The following is a 19,812-nucleotide window of genomic DNA, read 5'->3' as shown; positions in this document are numbered from 1 at the left end:
AGTTATCCGTTTGTTAAACAATCTGGTTATGAACAGTTCAGTTATCCCATGAAAAACCCTTATTTTCCTTAAAAGTTTGTAGTTGGTTATTGATTCGGAATGCAGTGTACAAGTATCTACCATACTTAAAGTGTTTGTGTGAAGTTTCCTGAAAGTCTGGTTATCCTTGAAAAGTACATTAGTTTTAACACGTATATAAATCTAATAAGTAAGTAGAAAAGTTTTCATAATCTAAATTACGAGTTCCATAACCATACAATAGACTAGATAAGGCTCGGAATGGGGCTAATATCATTTTATGACTTTTGTCACCCTTGGACCTTTCGGTCCGACTGTAGCTAGAAGCCAGGTGCAGGGTAGTCAATCCCGTATAGATCTATACACTCAAGTCACGTTCTCCCTCTAAGAGATTTTGGTTACGGGGGTAGTCCTGCACTCTCGTAACTTGGGGGAGTGTTACAAGTACGTGTCTCCAATCTTAAGATTAATGAATTAAAAGATAATAAGACGGGAAATTATGTTTTATTAGTCCTTCACTCTCATATCTAGAGGGAGCATTATCAAGTAAGGGTCTAAAGTTCTAAGTTTTAATGTTATTAGTCCTTCACTCTCGTATCTAGGGGGAGTGTTGTCAAGGACGGGTCTAAAGTTCTAAGTTTAATGTTATTAGACCTTCACTCTCGTATCTAGGGGGAGTGTTATCAAGGACATTTTTAAAGTTCTAAGGTCATGCTTTTAACAATAATGATATGGAAAATCGATTGTGAAATATATAAAATATAGCATTTTATAATGCGTTTCACAAATGGTTTGACAATTTACTCTACAAGTTAAATGGTTGGTTAATACAGTTTCCAGTGTTAAAAGCATACGAAATATGAAACATTTCAAATGAAATAATAAGTTTGAGTACAAGATTTCCTTGTACTTTTGCTTGTATTCCCCCTGAGAACATTGAAAAACACAGAAAAAGGTGTAGGGGTATGAACTCACCGGACGAGAAATGTGTCGGTTGAATGCTAAGTGTCAGTTCGGGGCTTGAGTACACGTGAGGTTCCTATGTAATGTGAAGAGATACATAATTGTATCTAATTAGACTTTGAACTACTAATTAGATAAGAATATACACTCCGAGGCACAAAAACACTTCATTTCAAGTGTTAGGAGTGATCCAGGTAGCATCAAAGGGGGTGTATGGCCTAAATATGGAGTTTGCTCTTCAAGAGTAAACTCCTAATGGAGATTACGGCCCTATGACCATATCCCCATGAGTTTAAGGCCGTAAACTCATGGGTGGTGTGTTCTTGGTTGCTTAATGGTCTTACAACACTTGTGGGATGATGCTAGGTTCAGTTCTAAGGCAAGGGAAGAGAATTGACCACCACATGGACCATTTTAAGGAGTTTACGGCTGTAAACAAGGAGTTTACAGCCATGAACTCTCATGTTCCCTTTCCTTATGTGTTTTGGTGATCCTAGGTTAAGCATAAGTGATTCTAGTCCAAAGTACAAGCCATGGAAGGAAGTTAGGGCACCACTTGACTACTTTATAGGAGTTTACGGCCCTGGAACCATTCCTTGCAGGGTTTACGACCGTAATCTCCTAAGGGGGTGGTTTCTTTCATGTTTAAGGTCCCTAACCCAATGGTGGTTGATTCTAAACATTATTCCAAAGCGTAGGAGGTGTTTATGGGGCATCTTAGCACCTAAAAAGGTGCTTACGACCTTAGAAGGGATGTTTATGGTTCAAGCATGTTCTTGGGTAGTAAACTCATGTTTACTCCTAATATGTTAAGATTTTGGTGTTCCAAGTCCATTCATGTAAGCCCCTAAGTCATATCTAAGCTCGAGAAGTGATTTGGAAGGGTTTTGGGGATCCAAAACCCCATTTAAGGGTGTTTACGGTTTGGGATAGTTCCCAGGCTATAAACACATGTATTTGGTCCTTTTGAATGATTTAGACACGGATTTGAAAGCTAAACATGTTACACTATGAGCTAGGATGGATTGTATACCGATTTGGATCTTGGAATGGGTGATTTTGGATCAAAACTTGGATTTGTAGAGAGGGAGTAGTGAGAGAGAGTGAAAAGGCTTCAAATGAGGCCCTTTCAACTTTAAATATGATTTGAGTTTGAGACCCGGTGGAAATCTACCCGATAATGACGCTAAACGAGGCTTTTGGTCGTACCCGATTTAGTTGTTGTAACCCAACGTGGTCGAAACTAAAAATTTTCCGAATAATAATTTGGGGTGTTTTCATGTGTTTCTAACGGGATTGGACACTCACGAGATTATAATAAAGGTCTCAATTTAATTAAATTAACCCAAAAGTTAACGGAAAAATTGAAATATGAACAGTTTTATTAACGGGACGGGTTACAGTGACGGAAAGTTTTCGGATTGTCACAAGTTTTGATCGTTCCTTGAAGTGTTTAGGACCTTAAACAACAAAGAAACCATGTCCCCATAAGAGTTTATGGACGTAAACACATAAGTAAATGGTACTTAGGTCGTAAACTCTACAAAGTGGTGATATTGTGCCCTTAATGCTTCCTAAGACTTGGACTTGATCATTGGATGCTCAATCTTGACTTATACGACCACAAAACACCATATGACACTTAGTACCATGAGTTTATGACCAAAAACTCATGGGGAAATGACCATGGGCTGTAAACTACATAAGTAGTGGTCCTTGGACCGTAAACTTCAATGCCATGCCATACAACCTTTAGATGCAACCCTTTGGTACCTATAACTCTTCAATCAAAGTGTTTCCATGTCCTAGAGTATTTTAACTTGGTTAATAAGTTGTTAAACGACTAATTAGATACATATATGTTTTATTATATGTTAACTAGGATCATTGTGTGTGTTCAAGTCCTCACTTGAAACTTAGCATCCTTTACCGATCCTAATATCGCATCACTCATTTCAGGTGAGTTCATACCCCTTAAACAACCTTTTAAATGCCTTTGCATTCTTTTAAATGCTTTTATAGGGGGTGGGGAATACAAGTTGAATATCATAGTTATTATATCAATCACATGTGATTAATAACTATCAAACATATGGATTTACTATACATTCAAACCATTTTATCAAGCAAACTACTTTTAAATCGTTTTATAAATTGAAATCAAGTCATGATTATTTATTGTTTCAAACCTTTTAAATGCATTAAAAAAACCTCTTTTCCACTTATGTATTCTTAAATACCATATATGTACACTATATATATATATATATATATATATATATATATATATATATATATATATATATATATATATATGTATTTGATATGATGGTTGTGAATTCAGCTCCAACACCTTGTTTAGTAAAAGTGTATAAACGTACATGGACACTTCAAACTACATTACTAGCAAACTATAATAGGTATAGTTTGGGAGATACTACTTACTATTCCTAGTACAAATGGAACATACAAAAGTCAGTTCATTCATGAGTCTATACAAATGTACTACATACTATATGAAGAGATACTATTACATACTATATGAAGAGATACTATTACATACTATATGATGAGACTATTACATACTATATGAATAGATACTATTATATACGTATGGGACTAACCATTCTCCACCCAACTGTTAGCTATAGAGAGAAAATGCACATCGACATATGTCTACGGTTAATTCTATTCGGAAATTACTATGTCGTGTTTATCCTAGTACCAAAGGATAGTATTTCAATAATTATATAATTTTCCCTTTTACTTTTATTTTGTGATACATTCATATAAACGATGAGGTAGACTATATTTTGATAATAATAGTAACATGGGGAAAACCATCATTTTTACAATGATACATACTTTCAAAACAGTCGGGTCTTGGTAGAAGACTACATTTTATACTATTAGGAATATAGGATTTGCTAGGTTTTCACACTTATATGAACTTTTTCATCAAGCATTTACAAGTCTTTTCCTTACAATTTCACAAATCAAAGACACTAAATACTTATGAATTCACGAGCTTAAATGTTGATCTATGCTTTCATAAATAACTTGTATTCTCAGGTCATCAATAGACAGGTACCAGCGATAGGTTTTTTTGAGAAGACGGAGCATAGACAAGACTTGTCTTTTATTTTGATCATTCATTTTTGGTGTCTATTACATTACAAAGAACACACATGTATTAAAATTATATATTTGATTCAATGGATGATGTTTGTTTACTTGTTTACTATTACTGTGTTGTGTTACTATACATGACGTCCTCCGCCATAGAACGTTTCTGCCGTTCTTGGTTTTGGGGTGTGACAGATTGGTATCAGAGCATTGTTTATAGTGAATTGAGGATATCAACGCATAAAATATATACTAACTATAAACACAATGGGATTTAAACACTCTGACCAAGAGTTTATACTTTTAAATAATTAAATATTTAACTAAGTATACACACCTGCATTCATACTAAAATCAGTGTCACAATGACAAATACAAAAGTATTACGATTCTTGAATATCACAAGTAAGCTCAGGGATGTATGGTCAGTCCTGGGAGTGGCATAGCCTGATCAACTATACTGGTCTGAGGAGTGATTAGCACATGCCCAAGAATGGTTGTCATGTGGCAACAAGTCTAAAAACTTACCAAAACTAAGTTGTATGTTTTATTCTATTGATATCCTGTTGTGTATACTTTGGTAAGTTTTAGGCGTGCTGCGAGATCACAGTCACCCCAAGCACATGTTGGTCATGTCTCAAATAAATATAGTCGATCAGGCTATATTGACCCTGGACATGACTACATAACTGCCCAAGTTTAACCGCAGTGTCCAACACCCAAATACTTTTGTTTTATTCTACTTATGATATTGTTTCTGGTATGTAGGTATACTTGTATACTTCTTATAAAACACTTATATTTTAAAACTATACTTTTAGTTCAGAGCACTTCATCCCCTTAGTGTTTATAATTGTATACCTTGTAAGGTTCGGTATACTAAGTTCCCTATAAACAATAGCTCTGATATCAATCTGTCACACCCCCAAATCGTAAAAACAAACGACGGAAACGTCTGGGGGTGGAAGACGTTGTGACAACCCGAAAATTCTTGGCTTGTAAAGCCCATCCAGTCAACCCAAATGAGTGTCAGACTCGTTTCTGCTATCATTTAGCCTTGTTTAGAGTCCGTTTAAAGGTTCAAAGCTCAGTACATTCAAGGAATGAGTGATAAGAAGTACCTGCTAAAATTCTAAACCAACAAACAAGCCATACACTCCAATTGAGGAAGTGTACAGCTGTACACATGAGTGTATGGCCGTACACCCATGTTTGGGTCATACACCCCCTTCCTAAGTATGTTATCCCTTCATTTCCAAGCCATTCTTCAGTTTCCAAGTCAAGAACATCGAGTTTTCTCTTAACGATCATCAAGATTCTCACCCGATCTTCAAGAATATAAGCCTTTCTTCCATTTTGATTTGTTTTTTTACTTCTTCTCCTAGTAACACCCTTTGATTTCATCCATTGGAAACCATCTTTTGACTAGATCTTCAAATCTCACCAAGAACACACACTTGTTCTTGGTGATTTTGAGCCCTTTTGAGCCTTCATATCGTAAGTATTCCTTCCCTAAGCTTAGTACATGATAGAACATTATATTAACACCTTGAAAATTCCCAGAACTCATGAGCATGAGGTGTGTACAGCCGTACACCCATGTGTGGCCGTACACTCCTCAAACACCTCTAAAGTGCCTTCAAATTGCATTCCTAGCTTCAACACTTAAAGAGCAATTCAGCTACAAGCATTCCTACCCTTGGAAAAGGTTTTTGTGCACTTAGTACTATGAGTGTATGACCGGACACTCCCTGGCCGTACACCCATGGTGGTACACTCCTCATATTGGTCGTACACTCCCCTTAGTTCAATCACATGTGATTCCAACACTTGGTTAAAGTGTTTCCTTGTCCCGTAAGGTGTTTCTTTGCATTTGGTTGCTTCTAAACACTATATTTATATTAGTATATGCCATTATATGTCATTTAGGACTCGCTAAGTCTTAGACTTCATTCGTGGAACTTCTCATCCTTACGTTCATATCCGTTTGAATCACCCATATCAGGTGAGTTCATACCCCATAATGAATCTTTTAACTGTTTTAAATGATTTTAATGGAGGAGGGATACAAGTTGAGCGCAATGATAATTGTGTAAATGTTTGTTATAAACATCTTTCAAGAGATTGCTTATGTCTTTTATAAGTCATCAAAACATTTCAAAAACTTTTTTAAAGTTATGTTACTTTTTAGTTTAACAAAACTCCATTTTTAAAGTACAAGCATAACTTATGTAACAGCCCGGATCCCCAGGTACCTTCATTTCATATTTTTGTCATTCTGTGAGGGGACTCGGCGAGTTGGAGGTCGAACTCGCCGAGTCGGGTCGCGGTTTTGGGCGGGGGTTCGCGTTCGGACTCGGCGAGTCCAAGGGACGGACTCGGTGAGTCCACGCTGTTTAATGAAACCCTAATTTCCCGGTCCTAAGCCCTATTTAAAGGACCTTATGGCCCTCATTTGCGGCCACCTTGAACCCTAAGAGCCCCCATACGTCTGTGAGCCCTTGTGAGTGTGTTTGGAGGCTTTTTGTTCATCATTTTTTGGGATATTGCAAGGAAAGGAGGGAGAGGACCAAGCTTGAAGAGTTGGGGAGCTTGGATCTGTTGCTATTTCATCAAGGGAGTCTTCTTGAGGTAATTTTCAGAGCCAAACTTCGTGTTTTGTGTTGATGTGCCAAATCTAGGGTTTCTTCTTGCATTTCTTGGCTTGAATTGGAAGTATGAGAGGTCCCATGGAGATATGGAACCTAGATCTGGACCTTAGCAGGTCCAGGAGACCCCATATGTCAAGCTTTATGTCCATTCTTTTGAGTTAGAAGCTAAACTTGCCATATTAGAGGTTGTTTCTTCAAAATAAGCCTTGTATGCATTTCATGGCAACCAAGACTGAGACTTTACGTGACAAATAAGCTTGGGAAGGCCAGATCTATGTATGTATGGAATGGATCTGACCGCAAAAGCCAGTTTTAGCTGGTGCATGGAATAGACTCGCCGAGTCTGAAGAATAGACTCGACGAGTCGCTTGAAGATTGTCCTTGAGACCACCCTGTGTGTAGTCCGGACCGAGTTATGGGCGACTCAGTGAGTCGCAGAGAGTTAGAAAGGTTTTGACAGGTGGACCGAGTTAGGTTGGGACTCGCCGAGTTGACCTTCGACTCGGCGAGTTGAGTCGCGGTGGCCCTGTGATCCAGGCCCAGGAGGAACTCATCGAGTCGGGGGAGTACTCGACGAGTCAAAGGGGAAAACCTTGAGAGTTGGTTAAAATGCGTAGACTCGCCGAGTCACTATTGTGCACTCGCCGAGTCCGGTCCAAATTGACTAAAGACTGTTGACCAAGTCAACCTGTGTTGACTTGATAAGGATGGTCCACCTTTGTGGTACAAGTAATAATTATAGATTTATAATATCATAGGAGGATTGCACCTCGAGGGTTCGAGCCCCAGTGATTCCAGGATTCACGATTAGCGACTTAGCGAGGCATACGAGGTGAGTCTTCTCACTATACTGTACCCGGAAGGGTTTTGACTGTGTGACCGGAAGTTCGAATATGATATGAGATATATGCCTTATGTGTGTTAAGTTATTCGTTATATGTGCCATGTATGATATGTTTGATTTGGGCCGGAAGGCAACATGATATGGACCGGAAGGCGTGGTCATATGGACTGTAAGGTTGACGTGGGTAGGACCGGAAGGTTTACCCAGTCGGGACGGAAGTCCCCTGAGACACATGGACCGGAAGGTCAAGGCCTGGAAAGGTATACGTGTGTAGGTTGTATTTTGGGGAACTCACTAAGCTTTATGCTTACAGTTGTTGTATTATGTGTTTCAGGTACTAGCGAGGACCGTGGGAAGGCGCCAGCGTGACCGTACACACACTCGGGGAAATCATTTTGTTATCTTTTGTTATGTAATCGGTTGTGACTAAATTGTTACATTGGAACCTAAACTTATTACTCATGTTTTGATGATTGTAAAAATGAAAATTTTTGGTTGGAATTTTATGACGTTACAACTTAGTAGTAAAATGAGTCTTTTTAATAACAATTCAAGTAAAACACTAGTAACCTATAAGGGATATAGTTTAGTGGCTCATTTCATACTAGATGCAATACACGATAACAGAAAGAACATACTAAGCTATTATAGCATAACAAACATATTTAGATGCTATAACATGGGTACTACCCTTCACATTATGAAATTAATGAAACAAACATGTTTTAAGGAAATCAGTACGCCAGGATGCCAATTTAAAAGAAAACTATGTACTTTCATTTTCCCATTACTTTCATAAAGTGACAGTTCCACTTGAAAGTTAATGCAAACTATTTTGGAGTCAAGATAGTTATAAACTAAGGAAAACTTACATCTTTTCAAACAACAAATAGAACAGTTGGGTCTAGTACATTTAGTAGAAAGGGACCATAATGCTATATTTATGATTCCTTAATGTATACATCAAGGGATATATATTAATAGGATCCGATAGGTAATAGGATGTGTGATTTCCACTTCATTTCTTGTTCCTTGTTTAGTTGTGGGCTTAGAGCGGATTCACCCAACCTATTATTCATATAATCTTAGTGATATATATGTTTCGTATACATTAAGTCATCATAAGGGGTACCAGGTATGGGTCAGGTCATATGACACTAATTTAATGCACATTTTTCTAGTACAAAACATACTTTTCAAATCAGAACTTTTGGTATACAAAACTAGAAACTTACTAGTAAAGGGTTATTCCATTTTATTAAACCAGTATAACTTAAAGGACCTTAGTTGATTAATTCTATAATACATTAGTTTATATATTAGGGTTATATATAATTAATACTCGACGGATAGTTAAATGTGTGTCTTCCGACTCATTTCCTGTTCCTTGTTTGGTTGTGGGCTTAGGGTAGATTCATACAATTATCTATCTATTCGCTATTAGATTATATATAACTAGTATAAACTAAGTGATTATAGAAGGAACCACTGTGGTTAGTATATTTATTATAAGAAATAAGGGTTTTCTTAAAGGATCTTTTCATCAAATAGAACAGAACTATTACAGTTAACTCCGTGAGTACCAAGTGATTACACCAGGATAATATACAACAAGGACCTAACAACCAATGGGATGTGTGCCATCCACCTCATTCCATGTTTCTTGTTTGGTTGTGGGCTTAGGGCATATACACACAATCGTTTGTTTGTTTACTCTGAGTTTTACATAACTTGTATCTATTTAGCACTCAAAGAAAGGATTGTGGAGTCATTTTTACTTATCTTTCATCAAAGCAGGAAATACAGGATTTTCTGGAGGAACGGGAGAACTTTTCTAAACATAACTTACAATTTATTACAACTTTCTACAACATGCTTACATCACTACAATCTTACGAAATCACCAGCTTAATTGCTGCTCAACTATTTCAAAATAACTTGTATTCTCAGGAAACTAGTAGACAAGTACTCGCACTGGGAATTCTGAAGATGGAGCATAATAGCTTCAAGTCTTGTTTTGTTATTAACTTATGTATTCTATGTTTTGTAAACACACACATTGTAAACACATTCTTTCTAATGAAATGGTTTTTTATTACATTGATTACTATGATGCATGTCTTGTGATACTAAACATGACGTCCTCCACCCCCAAATGTTTCCACCATTCCGGTTTTGGAGTGTGACAGACGTCATGTGTAGTACAATCACAATTGCATCATAGTAATCAAAGTAAACACAACCATTACATTATAATATGAATATCTAAATTTTTGTTTGGTATAAAGTTTTTATACATCAAAAGTAGAAAAATATAAAAACGAGACTCCAAAATGCTCCATCTTCCCCAAAAGCCAGCTAGTGTACCTGTCTACTGTTGTCCTGAGAATACAAGCGATTTTGAAAACATATCAGCATAACGCTGGTAAGGTCATAAGCATGTTTTTGTAATGAAAGCTAGTCACTGAATTTGTGTAAAAGGTTGTTTACTATTGTATGTAAAATATGATTCATTTTGAAAACCCTGGCTACTACTAGTATGTAAGGTACGTTCTGTTTGAAAACCCTGGTTACTACTAGTATGTAACGTACTGAATCTTAACTCGGAAAATCCCTTATTATCCCTTGTGTGTGTTGTTTCTTTAATGATTCCAAAATGGTGAGGCATAAATATAATCCATATTTATGTGATTAATGCAATTGTTCGTGAGCAGTGTATTATTACGTAAAAGTGTCTTAACTATTGGTGAGTTTTATGACCATAAATAAGCTTGATATGATGTCAATCGGACACCGATATCCTTTATGACTATCACTCTTAGACCTTCCGGTCCGACTGTAGCTAGCAGCAAGGTGCGGGATAGTCAGTCTCGTATAGATCTATACACAAAAGTCACGCTTTCCCTCCAGGAAACTCTGGTTCATAATGGTAGTCATCCACTTAGTTAATGCTATAAGCGCCCAAGGACTTGTCTCCCGATTATGTTAACGACTTTACAAGTAATAATATGTAATACATAATGTTCTTTTGTACTTTGAATTCTATGTATGTCTTGTAGAGTAAAAATAATTATATTGAAATAATTATTGACTGTTGTACTCTTGTAATGTGTGTCATAAACTAAATTTGTCATAGTTTATTTGTTCAATAATGTAAGTAGTTTGTATCGATAAAACCGGTATTGAAATTCCCCAAACTATACCTAGTATAGTTTGACTGTTATGTTCGTGAAACTGTTCTGAAAACTATGCAATTAAGTTTAGAAAAGGTCCCTTATGCTCCGCATAATACAAAAGGGATAGAGTATCTAAATGCTTTATGAAAACCATTGATTTGTATAAATTGCATAAGTTTTGATTCATTGAAAACCTTTATGTTTGGCTTGTATTCCCCCTGAAAACGTTTAAAAACCATAAAAGCGTAGGGGTATGAACTCACTATTTGACATGGGATTCCAATGTATGGTCGATAGGAATGCTGAGGGTCAAAAGAAGTCCCGAACACAAACGGATCCTATTTAACAGATAATAGCACATATATGTATTAGATTAGGGTATAACACCACTAATTAGGAATGGAAACGACCTTAGAGACTAGGAAATACTTGAAACTAAGTGTTAGAATCACATGTGATTGAAAGAGGGGAGTTTGCAGTAACACAAACGAATGTACGGTCATGGGTTTTTGGCCCAATGAGTTTACGGTTCAAGAGGTTTGCGGCCTATGGGTTTACGGCCCAATGGGTGTACGGCCAAGGAGTTTGCGGTCGTACACTCATGAAAAGGGTGCAATTTGAGGCGTTTTAAGGTCCTTTCTAGCCCCTTGGAAGTGTTGTAAGTCCCATACATAGCTTTAGGATGATTTTAAGGCCAATAATCGACCAAAAGCTAGGGTTTACGGCCAATAAGGGGTGTACGGCCGTACACGTGGGTTTACGGTCATAAACTCTCCATGATCACGTCTTTTGGGTCAATTTTAAGGCGAAAAATAAGCATTTCTAGTAAATAACAGGCATATGAAGCAGTTACTCACTATTAGGAAGCTTGAAATGGGGTTTTTAGCAACTAAGAACTAGTGTGTTCTTGGTGAGAGATGAAGATCTAGAAAAAGATGAGATTATGAGATAGGAGCATGGATTTAGCACTAGATCGAGGAATGAAACTCAATTCAAGGTGGAGAAACACTTACAATCTTGAAGATCTTGAAGAGAATTTGATGGATGTAGAGAGATAGTAGAGAGAGCCTTTGAAATGAGTAAAGTGGTAAACGAAGGCCAAGCACTCAATATATAAGAGGGAGTTTTCAGCCATGGGGGGGGGGGGTGTACGGCCGTAAACTCGAGTTTGCTGTCGTACACTCCTCTCGAAGGGTGTTTGGCCCGAATGTTATAATATAATTTAGAGAAACTCGATCTTGGACCCAACATTCATTGCACTAAGCTTAAAATATTCAGTTAGACCCAAAATAGTGCTAACAAGAGCAGAAATAAATCGGAACTGATTGATTTTTAAACGGTTCGTATAAAAAGAAGTTTTGGGTTGTCACAGGAATAGTAACTGCAGCGCTGTCGATTGAGAAGGGGAATGTGGATGCGGAAATGCAATTGTGATCCACTCTGAGTGTAAATAGTAGATTGTTTTTTGATTCCCCTAATGTTTGATGGAGAATGAAGGTAACATGTCAATAAGAGGATGTATTTCGATATAAGAGAATCCAGTTGTTGTTATTTTGATCTTTCTAACAATCCGGATTATTGTATAGCTTATATGCTTATTTGAAGAGAGGAAAAGAATGTAGGTGTAAGTATATTAACAGTTTGCGGGCTTACTTTTCTGGGCGTCGTCGGTTTATTTATATTCTGGCTTATATTTGTAGAATCCTTGTGTTTTATTTTTATTTTGTAGTTGACAATATTATACTCTAGTTTGATTTCTTGACAGACACAGGAGAAGAGAAGGAGACTGCAAAAAAAGAATTGTATACAAAAGAAGACATGGCATACCTTAGAATCAAGAAAAGGGAACACGTTTCACTGGGAAGCAGAAGATAGCTTGCAGGACTTAAAATATGTAATAAATTATATGGCAGAAAAACATGATCGGAAACCAAATTGAACGGGTAAACCCAATCTTGATTCCCGATTTGGATGTTTGGTGCTTCTCTTTGATCGCATAAGTACGTTATGGGTGAAAAAAATAGAGTCGGTTTGTTTCTAGAGAGAGAAAAAAGGGATGGATTCAGGTGGAAAAGAGATGATGACGATTTACGTATATCATCCTTTTCAAGATCGGTGGAATTATATTAAGAAAGTAAACAAAAATGATAAATAAAAAGAATGGGCTACCTAAATTTCAGCCCAAAAAGATAGAGAAAATATTGAGCGCATTATTATGGAGAAAACCCAAATGATGTGACATGTTTTAAAGAAAACCAAAGGTTTTCTTATATAGAATAGATAGATAGAATAGATTTAGTCTTATAACTTTTTTATAAGAAAACAGCTACAAAGGGTATTTGTAGCTTATACATACGTTTGTTCATGAACATGTTTAGCAATTCAAAATAAAATCAAGAACATGTTTAGCAATTCAAGATAAAATTAAGTGCTTTTTTTGTCGCCTCCTGTTTACCTTTCTTGTTATTTTAATGTTAATATTTAATTTCTATTATATTTTTCTTAAACATTTTGAAAAGATGAACTTTGCAATTAGATGTCAGTTTATAATTCAATTTTCTTTTTAATTTATTTACATTTTAAAAGGAAGAAATTTTTCAGGAATATAATTGTTTTTGGGGTCTTTCAATTTCGTATCTAAACATGAATGGAAAGACACACATGCACGTATACATATTGTTGTGTAGGAAAGCTAGAAAACAAATCAAAGGAAAAACCGATGCGAACGAGTCATGTTAACAAGGATGAATAACATTCGGATAAGAAGCCGAAATTAACAAAGTTTATTGCAGAAAAAAACGACCATAAACAACTTTACAAGGTTACATTGAACCATGAACTATCTAATTCGGTTGTATTTTTTGTTCGAAAAACTCTGGTCTTCTGTATTTGCAAGTTCGGAAACAATTATCCTAAAATCATTATAGATGAACTGTTCACGAATAACTTTGCATCATACTGAATGTTGGAAGTATATAACAATTAATATTAATTGCTATAGTGGAAACAGGTGACCAAAGTTTTTAAAAAAGGCATACCAAGATAATAGTTCACATATTTAGGGAGATTAAGTGGTTTTCCACATGATTGATAGGAAGATTTGATTGATAGTAAGAATCTTCCATCTATCAAAAATGGCTACTGCAACATCCTCTATAGCAAGTACAAAACTTAGCATCCTTAGATGTAACTGAGTGCAGACTGATTGACCTTTTGTGTTAATAAGTAGACAAAAGCTTTCATTGGCTTTTGAAGGATGTTGTTGTTGAACGAACTCCCAATTCCATCAGTCATGTGACGATACTTGTGTTTTTTTCCTGCAAAAGATGAAAATAAGAAATAAATTTCCAAATAGATTCTTTTAATATGAATAATTTCTGGCGTGTTGACCTTAGGAAGTCAAATGTAATTGCTCTAGATACCAAAGACAAAACAAAAGATTAATATATTAACAGGTTAATAGTTACAAGCAATGTAATTAAAGGTTTATGATTTTTAATCAGGTAATATGTTCCTTTTTATGTTGACTTTTGATATATAGCAAGGGAATTGAGGCCCAGATTTATAATAGTGCCTGTGATGTAAGGTATATACATTTTTTGCTTCACTGTACCTTTAAAGAGACTTTTATATGTATCGTTTAACCAGGATATAAAGTTGTAAGTGGTCATTTTAACCTTTTCAATAATTTATTTAACATACATAATATTGGTATGTTCCTGTTATTTACAACTGCATAAAAGGAAATTAAAGAAAATGGTAATCGTTGTAGTAACATGAATTGAATTGTACTTGATTATTATCTATATTTGAGTAGAAGATGCAGTAGAACAATCTTTTAAGAGAGTACTTCAACGGTGTACATATTCAGATTCATCATCGCTTGAGTACCTACAATTTAGAGATATAGCCAGAAGAGGAAATCACATAATTAGTAGATAATAGAAAGGAAAATTAGGATCATAATATTGAGAATGTACATTTGGTTGTGTTTCTCTTGTTTTAAGACTTCTTGGTAAACGATATTTTTCGTTTTTTTGGTATCAGGAGAAAAATAAGATTACTTGATAAGCACTTTCACGTTTTCCATTTTTCTGGCTCGAGATAAGGCTACATATAATTGTTCATGGCAGAAAACACATTCTTTTAAGTATATTCCAACAAAATCAAGAGTTTGACCTTGTGATTTGTTAATGGTCATTGCAAAACACAATCTGATTGGGAATTTCAATGGAATTATATATTCTTCATCAGTTGGAGGCAGTAAAGGGATTATGGGAATAAAAACTTCCTTTCCAGCAAAATCACTAGAAGCTATTTCTGCGGATATAACATTCTTATTGAATCCTTTGCAAAACAATATTGTACCATTACATAAACCTTTAGTAGGATTCATATTCCTCAACAAAATTATAGGTGCCTTCCTTTTTAGCAATAATTTATGTGGTGGCATACCATTAGGAGTTAAAGAATGCAAAAAATTTTCATATTGAGCTTGATCATTTGGATTGAGAGTTGATCAAAACTAATGTATTCAATCTCTTCTCCTAGAAACTTTGCTATGAAAACATTGTTTATCTCATCGACAAATATGTTTTTAGTAGTTAAGATAGCTCCATTCAAACCAGAAGGAATATTTCTTGAATCTCCATAGATGTTTGGATAAACATGTTTCATCAAAATATTTAATCTGTCCATCTCTGGATAGGTTTGAATGAGAATTGATGAAGGAATAGCCACAAGGTCATCATTTTTTTAACTTTCTATGCCATCTCCGATCCTTAAAAGAAAACAAGTGAAGACTGGATCAAGTAGTGCTCTCATGTTTTAGCTTAATAGCAGTTGGAACAATGATGACCAAATTGGAGAATTAGTAAGGCATGCAGCAATTGTTTGTGATTTATTTGCTTCTGGAATTACCGTAAGGGTTTGTCTACAGTCACCACCTAAAACAACTACTTTTCCAACAAAAATGGTGTTTGAATCCATAAAATCTTGAAGAAGATCATCCAAATCCTCTATGGCTACTCGTTTTATTATTGGAGCTTCATCCCATAGTATCAATTTAAAATCTTTTATCAAAGTTGCTAGTGCATATTATTTAATAATTATATAGGTTGTTCCTTCAGCCAAATCAAGTGGGATCTTCAAACGGGAATGAGCAATTCTTCCTGCAGGGAGTAATGATGCAACAATACTAGATGTTGCAGTAGCTAGAGCTATGTTCCCTTCTAATCTAATTTTAGCTAACAATGCTCTATACAAAAAAGTCTTTCCTATGCCTCCTGGTCGATCAATGAAAAATGCTCTACCTTCATTTGAATTTACTTTTTCAATAATTATATTGAACACATTCTTTTGTTCTGTGTTTAGTTTCAATATGGGAATCAAATCGTCATCAGACACAATGATGTTTTTTTCTAATGTAATTTCTCTTGCTTCATCTTCTAAATCATCAAGTGAAAAATTTGTAGGCAATACATCAAATTCATGTAGATGTCTATTCATTGACTATAGGAGCGCATTAATATGACAAAATGCATGTCCTCTTGCTTCTTTATGGGTATACTTATTGCATCTTAAGAGATCTTATAGCATGACATCTTCAAAACGTAACCAAAGCTTCTGTAGATTATTAGGACATGTATAAACCAAAAGTGTTGCGAAAAGTCTGCGAAGTTCATATGGCATGCATAAATTTGATGCTTCTTCTAAACATAATTGTTGAGCATTATCATCTACCAAATACCCACGCAACAATGCAGATTCTCGAAAGTGGAAAGTTCAACTCCATTATAAATCTTTAGGTCAGTAAAAGATTTAAACCAACAAACGTTCATCAACAATATCCTTAGATAATACCTTTCGCCATCGTTATGGTGAGCAATAACTATTCGGCCTACCAAGCTCCCTCCTTCCTAGGTAACCAGACCCTTTCGTTTGCTTTCCAAACAAAGTAATCTGGGAATTGAACATACGCCAAATTAAATTATTACGCTAATTTGTCGGTCTTGTTCTTCATAAAGAATTCAGTTAGCATATTTCTCATTTGAGCATGATTATTTATAATACTTCTCAATTTATCTTTCTTTTTGAAAGTCATTGGTTGATAATTTTTTATATGAAGGGGAAAATGAATAACAACTGGCTTGATCTCCCCTAATGAAAACCTGTATAACCTCCATGCTCCCTCGGGTGGAGAAACCCACCTTCCTGATTGAAACTGTTCAATTTCATTTACTTCTACACTCTTATCGTCAGAACAACCAGTGAAACTTATCTTATCACAACCTTTACATATGTACTTGTATACATACTTGACAACCTTTATTGTGGAACATTTTTCTATATTTATACGGCAGTCGAATTTACATAACAAGTATGGATTTTATGGGATAGCCTATCTGTTATCAAATACATCATTTCTAATTTCGTCTGTAGATCCATCATTTCGTCTTCTATATGTAGGGTATGCATCAGTAGTGATAGTTGTTCATTACAGAAAAGTTTTGGATACGAGTTTTTGCAAGCACTATTTTTCATACAAACATTTCGTTCGTTAAACTCTCCACACGGTCCATGAAACATATGCTTGACAACCATATTGAATAAGTGATTGTTAGAATTGGTATTTAGTATTTCAGCAAACACAAGCTCATCGTATTCCTCTTGTTTATACATCTTTGAGTGAGGATCACGTATGAGCAAAAAATGTGCATGGTGAAGACCTCTTTTTTGGAACTCTATGTCATAAGTGTATGCAACAACATCTCCAAATATCTTCTTCTTAAGGAGTTCGTGTCTAAGCTTTTCAAGTTTTGTATGCAAAACGCTATTGATTAAATCCAGCCTATATGTGTCTCCTCGTGGCTCATTAAGTGTTCCTTTATTTCTGGCCAGTTAGGATTACAAGTCGTTGTTAGAAAGATATCAGGTTTTTCAACTTTTTGTACAAGTGCCATGGCATCCATATACTTCCGTTTCATATTTCTTGGACCTCCAATGAAATCAGCAGGCAAAACCACTCGTTTACCAATGGTTAAAGCGTCTGTCTCACCACTTGCGATGACATCGACTACTCCTTGGAGAAATTCTTGTTGGAGCTCATGTTGTTTTGTTTTAGAAAAAACCAATCTTTGTCTTTCAAGCTTAACAAAATTATCGACTATGTATTGTTGTAATAATCTACCAAAATGTAATAAGCAAGACTTATCATCAGGACATATCTGTAATTTGTAAGCGTAATACTCTCTAACTGATACAAACTTTGGGTTATGAGAGTTCTTTCCCAATACTGCAAAAAGAAAAAAACATAATTTACAATTATGTTAAATACAACTAATGTATCTAAGGAAAATATACCTTACTACTTTCTTCCATGGCCAGCAAATCTTCTGAATTTACGAAACTATGTTGGGGAAATACCTCTTTTGTTCTTGTCAGCTTCACTCTTCTTAAGAATACCTTGATGCCAACCAAGCTCTCCAAATGGGAACATCAAAGGGTATTGTAAAGGGTCATAATAACCAAAGTAGTATTGAACGCTCTTAGATTCATTGTTATGCATTTTCACCTCAATACATCTAGTAACATAATCCCCATTATCTTCTCCATTTATCCAAATCGCTGCAACTTGTGAAACCTCTGGCTTGTTATATACTCGTTGATCCTGATCGGCGATTGTCTTAAGAATAATCTTATAATTATCCAAATCAGGAACATCTCTTAATGATCTAAAAAAATCAAGCATAAGGATTTTGATCAAGATATTTAATACATTTTCCAATCAAGTCTTCCGACAAACATGGATAAGTGGAAAGGTGAGTTTTTTATTTCATGCTCAGTATGGTGAAAGTACAACTGAAGACTTTTTGAGCTATTATTCTGAGGCATTATCTCATTGATGAAATGATATACTTGACCTTGTACCCTGAATGTGTAAATTCCTTTGTTTCTCTTAGCAAGAGCTTTGTCTACTTTAACACCAAAGGAAGTAAATGAAAATAGATTGTTGTATGATCTTACATATGTCCTAAACATTTTTGCTTCTTCCGAAGCTGAACATAAAAGATTGCGCATAACAACTGGTAGTTCATTATTCGACAAAACAATAGAACAATCTGAGCAACAGAAGTGATTTGTTTCTGAATAAAACTTTCCAGCAACACAATAGTAACAATTTGCAACATTAGGAAGCCTATCAGCAACGGAAGGAATAACCATTAGTAATTCTCTTCCATTTTTACATTTATGTTTTCCTTTTATATTCTTTGATGTTTCACCTAAACAACTGGAATGATTCTCAGTGCTATTATTCAACTGTATTAACCTAACGGATGATACTTCGCATAAACCACACATGCTCACATCTTGCTGCATGGATCTACTTCTTTTACCCGTCGATCTTAGAATCGCTCTTCTCCGATACTCTTTCTTATAAAATCTTGTAGCATCATCATTGTCTAGAGAAACAGTGACATCAGAATTTAAAATACGATGACCAACTTTTTTAGGCAGACATGTTTCAACACATTCTGTAACCTTTCTCTTTTATCCAAGCATTGAAAAATAGAAAAATATATTATTGTTACAAAAACAAGAGATTCAACACTATATTAGTCTTACAAAACCAATGGAAATTCTTCTCACAGTAATTGAAACCTACACATAAAATGCGGGAAAAGATTATACAGCAAAAAAACTTATCTTTTTTCCTTGAAGTACAGGATAAATTGACGTCATCCAATTTGTCAAAAAGAAAAAAACAGTTTACCTTTTTTCTTTCAAGTACAAGATAGATCGACTAAATTAGTTTCTCCATTTGTTTAGACGTCAATTCAGTTTGACAGATATGCATTTTTGATTAAAAAACATTAAAAAAAAATGAAAAAACACACTGTAAAATCAAATGGTGGGACGATTACGGTTAAAAGAAACAAACGGAATTGTTCTATACTCATCTCATATTGAGAAGACCGACAATAAGAAAAGCAACACAAATGTTAGATCGTTCGATTTTTTTTTTTGGCAAAAC

General features: G+C 35.3%; 2 protein-coding genes across 2 annotated transcripts; both read right to left on the bottom strand.

Moving 5' to 3' along the window:
- Nucleotides 1-13,958: 13,958 nt before the first annotated feature.
- Nucleotides 13,959-15,476, bottom strand: LOC145029937 (uncharacterized). The gene is made up of 3 exons (XM_078978381.1): nucleotides 15,305-15,476; nucleotides 14,958-15,125; nucleotides 13,959-14,095 (listed from the first exon to the last, which is right to left on the bottom strand). Exons 1-3 carry the CDS (start codon nucleotides 15,474-15,476, stop codon nucleotides 13,959-13,961), a joined length of 477 nt encoding a protein of 158 aa, XP_078834507.1.
- Nucleotides 15,477-17,617: 2,141 nt separating this feature from the next.
- On the bottom strand, nucleotides 17,618-19,520 carry LOC145029936 (uncharacterized). Its single transcript, XM_078978380.1, has 5 exons — nucleotides 19,503-19,520; nucleotides 19,404-19,439; nucleotides 18,556-19,325; nucleotides 18,204-18,511; nucleotides 17,618-18,072 (listed from the first exon to the last, which is right to left on the bottom strand). The coding sequence occupies exons 1-5, from the start codon at nucleotides 19,518-19,520 to the stop codon at nucleotides 17,618-17,620; spliced, it is 1,587 nt and encodes a 528-aa protein (XP_078834506.1).
- Between the last annotated feature and the right edge of the window lie 292 nt (nucleotides 19,521-19,812).

Source organism: Lactuca saligna, chromosome 2, assembly GCF_052625555.1.
Source record: "Lactuca saligna cultivar CGN05327 chromosome 2, ASM5262555v1, whole genome shotgun sequence".
NCBI lineage: Eukaryota > Viridiplantae > Streptophyta > Magnoliopsida > Asterales > Asteraceae > Lactuca > Lactuca saligna.
This window is presented reverse-complemented; position numbering and strand designations above follow the sequence as displayed.